The 14530-nt window shown below is 45.3% G+C and overlaps 2 protein-coding genes across 2 annotated transcripts; one reads left to right on the top strand and one right to left on the bottom strand.

The window, feature by feature from the left end:
• The first annotated feature begins 807 nt into the window (after positions 1-807).
• MTIF3 (mitochondrial translational initiation factor 3) lies at positions 808-7351 on the top strand. The gene is made up of 4 exons (XM_059818638.1): positions 808-853; positions 4092-4555; positions 5795-5940; positions 7059-7351. The coding sequence occupies exons 2-4, from the start codon at positions 4093-4095 to the stop codon at positions 7269-7271; spliced, it is 822 nt and encodes a 273-aa protein (XP_059674621.1). The 5' UTR covers positions 808-853; position 4092; the 3' UTR covers positions 7272-7351.
• A 40-nt stretch (positions 7352-7391) lies between these two features.
• Positions 7392-12930, bottom strand: GTF3A (general transcription factor IIIA). Its single transcript, XM_059825819.1, has 10 exons — positions 12916-12930; positions 12356-12508; positions 11883-11983; positions 11253-11349; positions 10973-11061; positions 9936-10009; positions 8603-8686; positions 7968-8197; positions 7816-7875; positions 7392-7553 (listed from the first exon to the last, which is right to left on the bottom strand). Exons 1-10 carry the CDS (start codon positions 12928-12930, stop codon positions 7392-7394), a joined length of 1065 nt encoding a protein of 354 aa, XP_059681802.1.
• Between the last annotated feature and the right edge of the window lie 1600 nt (positions 12931-14530).

Genomic DNA, 14530 nt, shown 5'->3' with positions numbered 1-14530 from the left:
GCACGCATCCCTCCAGCTCACAACCACCTTCCAGGGGGGACCACTGAGCACAGCGAGAACCATCTCCTAGCAGCAGTCCTCGTGTCCCACGCAACGAACTCCCCCAGTGCAGCAAAGACACACAGAGAGTCAACAAAAAGATGCAACTCGGGGGAAAAACACCACAACCAAGCAATTGCAAGTGCAGAACCAGGCAGACGCACCACACACCTGCATCGGCATGGAAATAAGTGAAGGAACACACAGATACTCGGACAAGTGCATGCATCCACAAAGAGACAGAAACTCTATACACACAAACCGTCATACGCAGAAATACGTCTGTCTATACCCAAGGCGTGCACAACGCGTGCGGGCAGACAGGTACACAGACAGGCTAGCACATACACACAGTGTATACACACACCCCACGTCGCACCCGTGTAGCAATTACATGTGCAAACAGGTGGGCACGGACACACGCATACAGCTGTGCAGCGGTACCCCCGCAGGCACACGGGTGCACGGACAGTGGGCACGCAGCCGCAGGTAAGGGCGGACGCCCGGCTCCCACTGACACGCAGGGGCGCACACGGGCACGAACCCGGCACACGCCCGCAGACACACGCGCCCACACGGCCACGCGCGGACGTAGGCGTGGGCACACGGGCACACCCAGGCATGTGCGCGCGCAGCCCCGCACGGAGGCAGGAGGCGGAGGAGCGGGAGGAGGAAGAGGAAGAGGAGGAAGAGGAAGGGGAAGGGGGAGAGGCGGGTCAGTCTCCGCCCTCCCGGCGGCCCGGGCCGGTTCCTCGGCTGCTGCGGCGGGCCGGGGCCGGGGCAGGGGCTCGGCTCGGCTCAGCTCGGCCGGCAGGTAAGAGCCGCCCGGCACGGGGGGAGGGCGATGCGGGCCGGGGCGACCGCGGGGAGCCCGGCGGGCTCCGGGCAGCGGAGCCGCCGCCGCCGCCGCCGCCCCAGGGCCCGCCTGCACCGCCCGGCCCGGGTCACAGGGTCACGCGCGCACACGATGACCTCCCCGACATGCACACCCGTGAAGCCAAACGCAGCAGGGCACAGTCACGCACGGGTACGCACCCACGCACAGCCCGTCTCCCCCGCGCCCCGCACGAATCCGCGCATAAAATTAAAATAGCGCCTTTTCAGCGTGTCTTTGCATGAGGCCGCAGAGCAAAACACAGGCCAGCAACTCCTACAAGATGCACAGCGCTTCCCGTAACAACCGCGCGTGACTGTGGGCACGGAAGCGCTCTCGCGTGCAGCAGAACGGGCCCTGCGAGCGCAGGGACGACCGCTTCTCCTGCGGCTCCCAGCGTGGGTCTGGCCTGCCTGCTCGTTCGGACTGCCCGCAGCCGGCTGTCCCTGCTAATACGCGGTCTGCGTTAGTGGCAGAAATGCACAAAGCAAAGTACACTTACATGCCATGTTATATGAAGAAAAATCCTTCCAGTAATGTTCTTTCTCCTCTCAGGTAGGGCAGGATTTATTAGATTTAAATAATAAAAGAATGAAGGAGAATAAAGGCAGTAACATGGGCTTAGCAGAGCAAGACTAACGTTTCTTTAAAATAAACTATTATTCCATTGCTGTGATACTGTTACGTAGTTTTCGAAGTCAGTAACTGACAAAGGCAAGCCAGGTTCCTCTGAATGCAAGATAAATTTAATTATAGTCTTTAATAATGCACCAAGAATACACAGATTATGGTCTGTAAGTCTGCAGTGCACAATCTGCAGCTGGTTTATGAAACCATTTTAAAAATAAGGACTTCTTGGCTTTTGTGTGGCTACACCGATGATGCACGAACATACTTGTGTGTTGGCAGTGGGTGTTCAGTTGTAGGGCCGTTGTCGCAGCCGAGAAAAAGCTGTTTCCCAGGGGCCACAGTTCTGGTCTGGACTCGGCAGGGGCAGAGCCCAGGGCAGGGAGGGATGGTAGCTCTGCCAGCTGCTTTGAGGCTCTGCTGTGAATATCCTGGTATTTCTCTTCTGTGCCGAATTTCTCTTCTAGCTGAATTCAGCATCCTGCTTTAGCACACAGCCGCATCACGCTGCCCTGTTTATGAACTGATCCAGTACCATCTTCAAGCAGTTTATATTAGCTTTGTCCTTACTGCTAAAATTCAAAGTCTGTCCCAGGCTCCAAAATGTCCCCATTTTCAGACTGTTTATTCACAGGCAGGTCATTTTACTTGTTCCTGGGCCAGCACCGCATAGAATTACAAACAGTTGCTTATCCTTGCTGATTGTTTGCACCTTCTCCATGTATATGTATGCACATGGATACATGTTTACAAAATGACATACATACATACATGTATGTATATATTTATAGAGTGAAGTCACGTTCCTTCCTAGGCAAAAGAAGTCACACTCTTGCCAACTCCTCTGGTATGGCACGTTTTTGGTTTCCTGTAGCATCTTTGGCTTTCCCTGTACTTGCTGCCTTTTAAACGTGGAATACCAAAACTGCAGATAATGCTCCGCAGTTCGCTCTATTTCTAATGCTTTTGCAGCTGTTAAAAAATGGCAAATTTCTGAAGTTTTGAACAAAATGCAAATAATGGTCAGGTGCACCAACACTGCCAGGGGGATTCCATGAACCAGGGAAGAACGGGGAAAAAATTATAATGGAAGGAATGTCTCAAAGATCAGTTTCACTAGTCTTCAAATTTCAAGCACTGATTTATTTTGAGGCTTGTTTTGAATGGCTATAGCTTCATGAGTACCATACCAGGATAGATGTCTGTAACAATTTATTTAAATCTTAAGTTGCAAGTGGGGATCTTAGGCATGTGAATGTGTTGCTTATTTTCCAGTCCATGTATTGCAGGCAAGTCTCACCTGTGTCTCTATTTTTCTTTTTTTTTTTCCCCACAAGCTTTTTTCATCATTCAAGAAGAAATATATCATTATCGGTGTTTTTATTAGATGGTTCTGGTGAAATGTCAACAACTGATGCTACTTAGGTGCACGCATTCTGTATGTAAGAAACCTAAATAGTTTTGATAACTGGAAAAAATCAGCTCACTATAAATAGGAATGTGCCACCCTAAATTTAATGTTTGTGAAAAACTGGGAAAGTCAATCGATACTTTAAATGTCTAGTAAAATAAGTTTAAAATTAAGGAACTGTTTTCACTTTGAAGCATGGCTGAATCTGTGTAACTTCAGCTTAAAATACAGTGAAGACGCCTTTTTTTTTGTTTAAGGTTACTTAAATAGTATTAGTGCTTAATCCATGTAAGACCAAGTAACTAGCTGGATTACTTCCACAAAATGACATTTTGAAAACTGAGAAAAAATACACAGTTTGGGGTCAGTGCTATGAGAAGCAAGTTGCATGCCAGCTATGGAAGAGTTTTCAACCCTGGGATAAACCATATTTTCAAGTACAGTAATGGTCACTTCGTCTTGTTTTAATGCCAAGGCCAAGATTTTCCATGGCAGTCTTACTCTGTATGGTCAAAGCTTTGAAATTCCAAAACCTTACAAAACAGACAAGAGCCAGACTGTAGATGTTGGGATGGCTGCTGACAGACGTTACACAGATCGCCACTTCATTCGCTATGTGATTAGGGTGGTTCTGAATTAACATGGCTTAAATGAAACACTTTCCAAAGAAGAGGATCAGAACCAGGGAGAAAGTCCTAGTGTCAAATACTTCATGAAAAAAATCTGGACTGAAAATATTAAGTCTGACATGCCTTTTTATTTGACAACAAATTCTCCCTCTTAACCATTGGCTAATCTCTCTGTACACAAAAAAGCTGTGTAAGAGCAGATACTCTTGTGAGGAGAAATGAACTAGAAGTTTTGGATTCTTTAAAGGAGTTCAGGCTCAGGTTTTAAAATACTGAAGACAACATCAACTCTTCATAAATTTTGTTCCTTTGTCAGATTTTCTCTCTGGGTTAAAGCCCTCTGTTACAGTAAAATTACTGTTGATGGCTCATTCTGTATAGTAACACCGTGCTTTGAAAGAGTAGTTTTAAGGACTAGGGTTTACTGAACTGGAGTCAAATCTTTCTAATACAACTGGAAGAATCTCACTGATGGGGGTAACTTGTTTTTTCGTCTTCCTTGCTTCCTCAGAATGTCTACCTTTTGCGTGATGAAACTTCTATGTCAAGCAACCAGAAATGAGAATAGATATGCAAAGAGATTCTTTGGTACTCTTCTGACACAAACACCACAGAAGAAGGTCTTTTCTCCATGCTGGATGACGGTACCTGACCCTAGAAAGTCAGTTGTGTTTGGACTTACTCAACCATTTTGTACAGCTGAAAAATCTCACACTGAACCAAAAAGCAAAGCAGCATTTGGAAGCGTTGGGCGAAGAATTCCCTATCGGATTTTGCACTTAATCAACCAGGATGGAGAGAGCTTAGGAAATGTGCACCGAGCAGAGGCACTCAAACTTATGGATCAACATGACCTGAAACTGGTTCTCCTTCGTGAGAATGCAGAACCTCCTGTATACAGACTAATGACTGGGCAGCAGATTCATGAAGAACAGCTTAAACGTGCAGAGAAGAAAAAAGCAAGTCCAAAACCAGGTATGTACATTGTTGATGCAATAACACTGAGCACTCTGAAAAATGCTGCATTAAAAGTGGTTTCAGAGGATGAAATCCTCTTGCATTTGTGTAAATCCAAAGCAATGTCGCTGCAGTCCATGCTATTAAGGATTTGCAGTGGTGAAAATAAAATTTTGGATTAGTATAGTCTTTCACAGAGAAGCCTTCTATTGCCTTCTCAGGATTTACTATTTTGGCATCTGCTAGCTTTTTTTTTTTTAAATCTGTTTTTATGTAAGTGAATATTACTAGTCTCTGGTTCTATGAGACTCACTGAATTTCTGTTCTTTCACTAAGGCATAAAGTGACAGGTAGCTTTTACAAACCGAGCACCAGAAACACCAATATAATTTTGTCCCCAGTAGTCACTCCTAGCTTGCTGCTAGGAAGACAAAGTCTGGATCCCTTTCTTGTACAGAGTAAGAGAACAACTTTTTTAACATTGAACACTTTTTGGTGTTTTTTCTTAAGTCAGCTTGCTCCAGCAGTTTAACAAACTGAGTTTGGCAAAGAGGTTTTGGAAAAGGCATCTGACTTTGTATCCTCTTATCTTAACCTCAGGCTAATGCAGGTATCTGTGCTATGGGTAGAATTCTGATTTTAGAGGAGAGCACTATTGTGGTAGTGAGTTTTTCTGTTCAAGAAACTACAAAGAGATTATTCAAATGGTAACTAATTTAGATAATCTTTAAGGAGGAAGAGACCATAAATTGTTCAAATATATTACAAGGCATTATTTCCAGCTGAATACTGCACTTCACCATTCAAGAAAATGGGCTCAAGGTGAAGAGATGTCTAACTTCAAATCTTTTCCATTCAGCTATACTATGTGCAGAATGTAGGAATTCGCACACTAAGTCATTCATTCCAATGCTTACCTGTTTATCTTTGTTAGACCTGCATTGTGGGTGGTATGAACAAAATTGTAATTAAAATAAAAATACTTTAAGCCTTCTGACCCCGAAGAGATTTCCCTGTGTGCCTCATACATGCACTCAGTCTCCCAATTATGGCAGTGAGTGTGAGATACCAAGTAGCCACCTTCTAAGGTGAGAGTGGTGCATGCTGAGACAATGTGATTGGGATGCTCTGTGTATGAGAAGGCAGCACGGGAGAAGGGAGTTAAGCAGACAAAGCACCATAGGTTGTTGAAAGAAAGCAACCAATACAGGTTTGTCAAATGTGAAGTCAACACAGTTTGACTTGTGTTTTAAACAGGCATGGTTCAGAAGGAGTTATCCTTTTCTTCAGCTATTGCCAAGAACGACTTAGAGACCAAGACAAAACAGATAGCACAGTGGATTGAAAAGAAACACCATGTTAAAGTTACCATCCGGCAAGCAAAAGATAGCAATACAGACATGGTAAGTGCACTCCTGAAAGTTGGACCAATCAATTTCATGAAATAGGTGTACTTGTATTAACTTCCCCTATTCAGTACTGCCATTTTTTTAAATGCACTGATAAAATAAGCAAAGGTCTAAGTCCCATGAACGTAATGGTTGCCCCACCTTAAGCTGCATCTGTTCAAACACTGCAGTTGTAGAAAAATAGTCCTATAGAGACAATTCAAATACCATGCTTTCTTAAGAATGCAGTTATAATACTGGCTTTGACAGCAGAGCATAAGCAGTTCCTACTACCTTTGCAGCACCACCTTATTAATTGGACTGGTGAGATTTTCCCATCTATGCCTTACGCCAGCTCACTCACTGAAAAGTTTTAACAGTAGGGTTTAAAAAAATTCTGCTGTACTTTAGCTGGATTATTTCGATAACCTAACTGTTCTTCTGAAGATCGATTTGTGCAGCTGTGGCCAAGGTTAGTTTTCCACTGCTGTGCGGAAAACTACTAGAATGTTCCAAGACTGGCAAAGTAAATGTCTATAAAGATGTTAGGGAGCTGGTGGCAACTTACTAGTACAGTTATAGGGCCTTGAGACTTGTCTTCATTGCCATTTGCACAAATGGCTTTTTTACAAAGATTCCATGTAAGATTTTCTTTTTCCTTTTCATGTGTGTAGTGAATTAGGTTTTCTTGATGAGTCTTTCTACTAAATTGCTGGAAAAAAATTTGATACCACTTTGTCCAAAAGGCACAAAACTTTTTATAGGAAACTGAATTCACAGGGAAAGGGTAGCAGGAGGGATAATCTAGTGGAACAGGCAGGTGGGGAGGAGTCAGATGCAGTTGTAATCACTTTCACGGATACCTTTAAACAGCAAAACAGGATGAGTCGGGAATTCAACGTAAGTATTAGGAAATGGCTTAATCCTTCTGGTAACTTTCCTAAACCTGCTTATGAGTAAAGAACAAATGGTTAGGAAAGGACAAATTGAACTGCTTAAACCAGGGCTAGCAACTAGCTCATTTCAGCTAACAGATAAACCACAAACAGAAGATAATGTTATTACAGAAGAGCCTGAAATATTTTTCTACCTGTGTTTGTGCATTTAGTTCCTGTTTTTCTCCTTCTTTTCAGTTGATGCTTTTTGATCAGATTTTGGAGTCTGTCTCTGAGAAAGCCACTTATCTTTCCAAGCCAAAAGTTACTAGAGAAGGAGTGAGTACCTGTATTTTCAGACACATGTCTGACAAAGAGTTGAAAGCATACCAGAAGATGGAAAAACAGAAAAACAGTCCAGTAAAGAAAGATGAAAATGAAGATCTGAAGTCAAGTGAGTTGCAGCAGTGACTTTATGAAGAGGTATAAACAATATTGATTTCTTATTTAAAAAAAGGACTATAAACTTAATAAAGTTATTGTTGAGCTTTGCAGTGGTCATTCCATGAAGAAAGTTGTCTCAGTTAACCTTTACTGCAGAGTCAGAATTTCAACAGTTGGTATTTCATTTTCCGTGGGCTTATCCATTGTCTTGCTTTCTGTCACAACCACATCCTTTCCTGGCTGCGTTTTAGGAGGAATGTAGCCACTCAGGCGAGAGGCTAAGCTCCTCTTAGGACGAGAACGCTTTGCCTGGCAGAAATAAATTCAAAATTAGCAAGTTATCTATGGAGCAAAGACTACTAATGGGGAAGGGGAGGGGTGGGGAGAAGAAATTAGTGAATTGGCCAGCACTGCATTATTTAAAGGAGCTTCAGAAAATAAGAACCTCCCAAATTAAGTAGATAGCTGGCCTGTTTTCTTGCTTGAAGTCACACTCTAAAACACATAATGTTTACCCTCCTCTGAAGCGATAGGGTATGGTTGAGAGGACTTTTTCAATAGTGTAACTTACTTTTGAGTTCAGCTTTCTCTTGTCAGGATCATGTACAACTGTGTGCCTTGCTAGGCTCTGCTACAGTTACAAAGAACAGGGAAAAGACAAAAGAGTTAGGTTTATCATTTCAGATTATGTGATTCAGATTAGGACAGCGTAAAAATACATACCTTCATTGCAAACACTCTTCCACAGCCTGGATAATCACAGGAGAATGGTTTTTTCTCCTCATGAAAAGAGAGGATATGACTTTGAAGGTTAAATACAGTTGTGTAAGTTCTCCCACATCCTTCTCTCGGGCACCGGCAGACTTCCCTCACCACAGCATGTGTTTTTTGATGCTGCTTGAGGTAATCTTTCCGTTTAAAAGTTTTGCAACACTGATTGCAAACTATCGGCTCTAAGTGGGAGAGAGACGGCAGAGTATAAGTTAACAGCTTCTTAAAGGAGCTCAGAATCAAACCTAGTAGTCCTCTACAACAGTGCTAAAATCCACATGCAATGCAAGGAATTCTGAGACCGGAAGAGAATAATGCAGTATGAATTTTCCAGATCCAAAATCCTATATTCTATAATTTCTCGTTAACTGGATCACAAAGTTAGTATACTGAGTAACACTTTCATCAGTTAAAGGTCTAGCCAGAGTGACAACCATTTTACCAATGAAGTGTTAGTAAACAAGTTTGTATAGACATAATGACAAGTTGATGAAATGAGTTCAGCAAGGACTCCTCTTCAAATTAGCAGTTTCTTTCCTATTTGTATCAAAAATTAAGTTCTATTTACTAAAGCATGTGGAGTTTACCTGTATGACTGACTTTATTATGTTTCAGAAGCTCTGTCCAAGTTTTTCCAGTATATGAGCAGTTTTCTTTCTTGCACGCATAGCCTGTTAGACAGGGCAAATGTTTACAATCACAAAAGTTCTGGCAAACAGTCCAGTTTTACAAGGGGGAAGTCCACTTCCAGCATTTGAAAACGAAAGGCCAGTATTTCTCCTCTCCTCCCATACTGCATGGTGATGGGACACAAGGCAATGAACACAAATTAGAACATGAGAAAATCTAACGTATTTAAAGAAGAAACCTTATATCACTGACACAAGTTGTCCAGAGAGGCTGTGGAATCCCTACCCCTGGAAACATTCAAAACTTGACTGGACGCAGCCCTCAGCAACCTGGTCTAACGGACCCCACCTTCAGCAGGGAGTTGGACCAGATGACCTCCAGAAGTCTTTTCCAACCTAAATGGTTTTCTGAAACTCTCTCCTTGCTTCAGTAAAACTACTTCCTCACTAGCCATACACTTTCACTCAAATAGATGAAAATAACTGTAATGATATGTATTATTTTATATAAATATTTGTACTACATAATATAAACATAACATCTTGACCATATAGTAATATTCTTTAAGAGACTCTACCATTCGATCAAGCAGACAGGATGGTTTTTAAACGAACCACAGAAAGTCAACACTATTTAAATCCCAGGACTGGGAAGGTCAAACAACTACGAACAAGTCCCTGTCTTAGTAAAGGAGTACAGTACGATTCACAGATTTTGGATAGTCTTCCTAGTCCCTTGGGTTTGTTTTCTTTTTTCCTAGTGCTGGAAAGGGGGTTAGCTGTCAATAGTACTGAAAAAATGGACACGAGTGTAGCAGGATTAGCTCTAACATACATGACCACCTCCTGACGATTCCACTGAAGTACCCTTCACATAGGTACATTAATAACTTTAAAAATGCGAGCCTACATGGTTTTGCCAAGGCTCCATAGGAAATTTGTGGCGGAACTGGCAACTCATCCTAACCTCTGGAGGTCTAGGCTGGTGCCTTAACCGTTAGCCCATCTCTGGAAGACGGATTATTGACAAGGAAGCACAGTAGAAGAAATGACCAAAGGAACCCTGTGCTCTGTTCAGCCTGCTGCGAGTACATTGTAACTGAGCACTGCAATGCCTTGCAATTGTATCCCATTTGACTATTCAAAACCAGTGTTCTTGTTTTGTCTGTCTGGATCACTAGGCCCAGAATACTTTCATGTCTGTCGTACATCCCTGCATACTCTCTGTACTGGAAGAAGTCCTTTTTCCTTTCCTAAAACATAATTGAGGCAAGAAGAAAAACTGTATTACCTTCATGTATCTTCTCGTGTCGCTTTAGTCGACTTGGAGTAGAAAAGTACTTTCCACATCCTTCATTATTACATCTAGGTATAAAGTACACTGGTTTAATTTCTTTCACTGCATCCACATAAGTCAAAACAATTAAAGCAGACAAAATAATCCAAGTTTCCCCTTGCCTAGAGATCTATTCTGTATCCCCTCCACCCCCTTCTAAAAGTAAATTCCATACTATGTTTCCAACAGAGGACTCTGATCCTCCCGAGAGTTAAAACTATAGTATGATTTCCACATATACAGCAAGTTAAGCTTTAGCTAAAGAATCAAGCCTCATATCCTCCCTATACAGTAGACTCTTCAAACATAAAAGAGACATAGGAAGTGGATGATTTAAGTGGCTTGTACAGATCTAGCAGTCACAGCAGTAGCAGAAGCACTGACAGTATTTTTGTGCCTGTCACCCAGCCTACTAGCGCACTTCACGTAAGTGGAACACTCCTGTAAAGTGTGTTCCACCTTTAAGAAATACAAGACTAAACTCTGCTTTCATCAGATCTATACTGATGTGTCATGTAAATAATGGAGTTGCAATGCACAGCTTCTCAGGTTGGCATCCAAGCTTCTCACCTTTTTTAAGCTACTACTCACTTCAATGTTAGCCAAGCCACTACTTTTTACTGGAAAACAGAGGTAGCTGCATTTTTCATCACCGTGCAAGCTCTTATGCTTGTATTTCAGACTGTGTGAACTCAAAAGTGAGGGTTTTTTGTTTATTTTTCCTGTGAACCTGTAGCAAATCCTAAGAAAATGTCTGGAATGCTGAAGTTACACAGCACCGAGACTGTTTCTCTAAACACACTAGTGAGCAAAGAACTAGTACAAGAAATGTACTTGCAGCCATGACTACAAATTCATGCCAGTTTTGGTTTTGTGGGTTTTTTTTTTTTTTAAAGGCCACATCAATGAAAAGGTTAAGAAAAGGCACCTGTTTTCATCTATAATGTTTAAATGGAATTGTTAAAAGTTCATTATTAAAATTATCCACCTACTTGAAGGGAGGTTCATTGGTGTGGTGACATTGATGAACTTTAAGTTGTTGATGTTTCCTGAAACACTTGTTACAGCCTTCAAAGTCGCACTATTTAGGAAATTAAGTTATCATTAGAGGCCAAATAATGACAGCCTAGTCCACATGTATTTGCTGAAATCCCAGTCACAGTATTTGAACTCATAGAAGTACCGCACAATAACAAATTGAAGTTTTTCACTAGATACAGAAAAAGGGGCTTGCTCAGCCTCCACTTTACAGTATCAAAGGTAATTACTCACCACATATTGCTTTTGCTGATTTTCATGCTTGCGCTCAATGTGCTTCTTTAAGTTCGCTTTTGTTCCAAATTTCTGATTGCATCCATCAGCTGTGCACCTGCAAATGAACTGCATTTTTTTATTATCACTCTCAGACAGTGATTTGTTTCCTAGGCAGATACAGAAATCATTGGACAAGAGGAATACACGAAGAATAACCGAAACACACAACCCAAATATAAAAGTTTGCTTTAAAGACACGAAAAGCCAGAGGCTAAGTTACACTCAAAAGCCACTGAAAAACATATCAGAGAAGATTTTTAATAAAACACACAGGAATTCCTAGCTCCTAATCCATGACATGCAGCTATTAAGGGCTTAGTAATAGGAAATAGCTGCCCTTCTTTCTTTTAATTCTGTATTCTAGGGGGAGATCTGCCCATTCCTTTGAGCATCTGTTATGGATCACTGCCAGACAGGAGGTCTTAGGCTAAGGAGATTGCCCATGTCTCACCCTGTGTGCACACTGTTATGGCAGTACTCATGATACCAAATCATGCTCTATACCACCCACACATCAGTTTTAACTCCCCTTCCATTTCCATAAAGACAAGCGTAAACCATTTTAAGAAGTAAAAAATTCGGCCTTACGCAAACGGCTTTTCCCCAGTGTGCGTAAGAAGGTGTCGAGCGCGGTGAAAATCTCTCGTGAAACCTTTACCGCAGCCTTCGTACTCGCAAACATACGGCCTCTGAAAGAGAGAGGGTTGTTGAGAGACGACAAACCACAGCGCAGGGGGCTCAGCTGTTTCCAGGAGCCTGCCTCCCGCGGGATGCCCCGGCGGCGGTACTTCAGCCACAACCCACGCAGCCCCCACGGTGTCTGGGCACCCAAAGCAGGCTGCCCGACCGCCCCGAGGGGGCCGACGCCAGCAAGGCCCGGGGCAGCCCTGGCCCCGAGCCGCGCAGGCCGCCACCCGCCTGCCGGGCCCCGGCACGGCGCCCCTCACCTCAGCCACACAAAACCTCCCTCCCCTGCCGACTGGGAGGCCCAAGCGGGAACCCCGCGTCGCTGCTCCCTCAGGCTACCGCCGCGCTGCCCAGCGCCGGCCGGCCCGGCTCACCTGGCCCGTGTGCCGGCAGAGGTGAGCGTCCAGCCTCCAGGCCTTGTTGAAGGTGGCATCGCAGTCGGGGAAGGAGCAGATGAAAGGGCGGGCGGGGAGCGCGCTCCCGCCGCCGCCACCGGGCGAAGACGCGCGCGCGGCCCCCCCGCCCTCCTGCGCGCTCCCCGCCGCCCGCTCCCCGGCCATGGGGGAGGACACGTGACCGGCCGCGAGCGGGGAATGTCCCCTCCCGCCTCCCGTCCTCGCCAGCCGCGGGGGCCGGGGGGGTGGGGCGGGGCGGGGCGCGGCGCCCAGCGGGCGCATGCGCGGCCTTGCGGGAGGTGAGGCGGTGGTGCCGCGCCGCCGCGCCCCACGGGTGGCTGTCCCGTCAAGGCCGCGGAAGCCGTTCCCCGGCCTGGCACGGCGGTCGTGATCCTGCCTGATCCGCCGTCGCCTGAGGGGCTGTGAGAGGTGTACAGGGCCACGTCCTCCTCAGCTGAGCGCTTGATCCCGAGAGCAGCCCAGGTCCATGGTCTGTTCTCCGTTAACCTCATGTGCCAGACACAACCCCTTGTTGCTACCTGGCATGGAGCCATCTCGCATAGCAGAGGAGATCCGATTAAGACGAGATCAAAAATGCCTGATTCTGGGTCCTTCCATAGAGCAGCCCTTCCAGGGGTTTAGGGACACACAAGCTCTGCTGACTCCCCAAGAAGCAGCGCTGCATGGATTTTGCAGGTGCCAGGAGAGGATGGGTCTGCATGACGGTGGCGAGCTTCTAGTCCAGACCAGGGGAATCCCATGGACTCCGACATCAGCCTCTACTGCACGTTCCCTACCTCCTGCCCCACAATTCAGGCATTTGCAGCCCAGACGGAGGTGTCTTCTGCTGTCCAGGATCACACAGCAGAGGGGGTCTGTCGCCGTGGCCTGTGGTCGTGCTGTGTCCCCAAGCTGATGAGATCACAGCGAAGGGAAGAGCACATGGCAGTGCACTTTGCTGAGGGGCTCTAATACCTTGCGCAACACCTCCCTGACTTGCTGTGCTGAGGTATCATGGAATCGTAGAATCACAGAATCATTTAGGTTGGAAAAGACCTTTAAGATCATCAAGTCCAACCATTAACCTAACACTTCCAAGTCCACCACCAAACCATGTCCCTAAGCACCACATCTACATGTCTTTTAAATACCTCCAGGGATGGTGACTCAACCACTTCCCTGGGCAGCCTGTTCCAATGCCTGACCACCCTTTCAGTGAAGAATTTTTTCCTAATATCCAGCGTAAACCTCCCCTGGTGCAACTTTTGGCCATTTCCTCTTGTCCTATCACTAGTCACTTGGGAGAGGAGACCAACACCCACCTCTGCAACCTCCTTTCAGGTAATTGTAGAGAGTGATAAGGTCTCCCCTCAGCCTCCTCTTCTCCAGGCTGAACAACCCCAGTTCCCTCAGCCGCCCCTCATAAGACTTGTGCTCCAGACCCCTCACCAGCTTCGTTGCCCTTCTCTGGACACGCTCCAGCACCTCAATGTCTTTCTTGTAGTGGGGGGCCCAAAATTGAACAGTTTTTCTCTACAACAATTTCTCTACAATTACTTGAAAGGAGGTTGCAGAGAGGTGGGTGTTGGCCTCTTCTCCCAAGTGACTAGTGACAGGACAAGAGGAAATGGCCTCAAGTTGTGCCAGGGGAGGTTCAGGCTGGATATTAGGAAAAATTTCTTTACTGAGAGAGTGGTGAAGCATTGGAACAGGCTGCCCAGGGAAGTGGTGGAGTCACCATCCCTGGAGGTGTTCAAAAAACGTGTAGACATGGCATTGTGGGACATGGTTTAGTGGGCATGGTGGTGTTGGGTTGATGGTTGGACTTGATCTTACAGGTCTTTTCCAACCTTAGTGATTCTGTGATTCTGAGTACAGGGGCATGATCACTTCCCTAGTCCTACTGGCCACACTATTTCTGATAAAAGCCAGGATGCCATTGGCCTTCTTGGCCACCTGGGCACACTGCCGGCTCATACTCAGCCAGCTGTCGACCAACACCCCCATGTCCTTTTTCTCTGGGTAGCTTTCTAGCCACTCGTAGGAGATATTCCCCATCTGCTGCAATTCTCCCCACAGAGTGAGTGTGAGGGACAGAGGGAGAAAGCTGGAACAGGACAGTGACAAGGGAACCATCCTGGGGAGAAAAACTCC

The sequence above is a fragment of the Gavia stellata genome, chromosome 1, assembly GCF_030936135.1.
Source record: "Gavia stellata isolate bGavSte3 chromosome 1, bGavSte3.hap2, whole genome shotgun sequence".
In the NCBI taxonomy this organism is placed as follows: domain Eukaryota; kingdom Metazoa; phylum Chordata; class Aves; order Gaviiformes; family Gaviidae; genus Gavia; species Gavia stellata.
The sequence above is the reverse complement of the archived record's forward strand: the minus strand, read 5'-3'. Positions and strand labels throughout refer to the sequence as shown.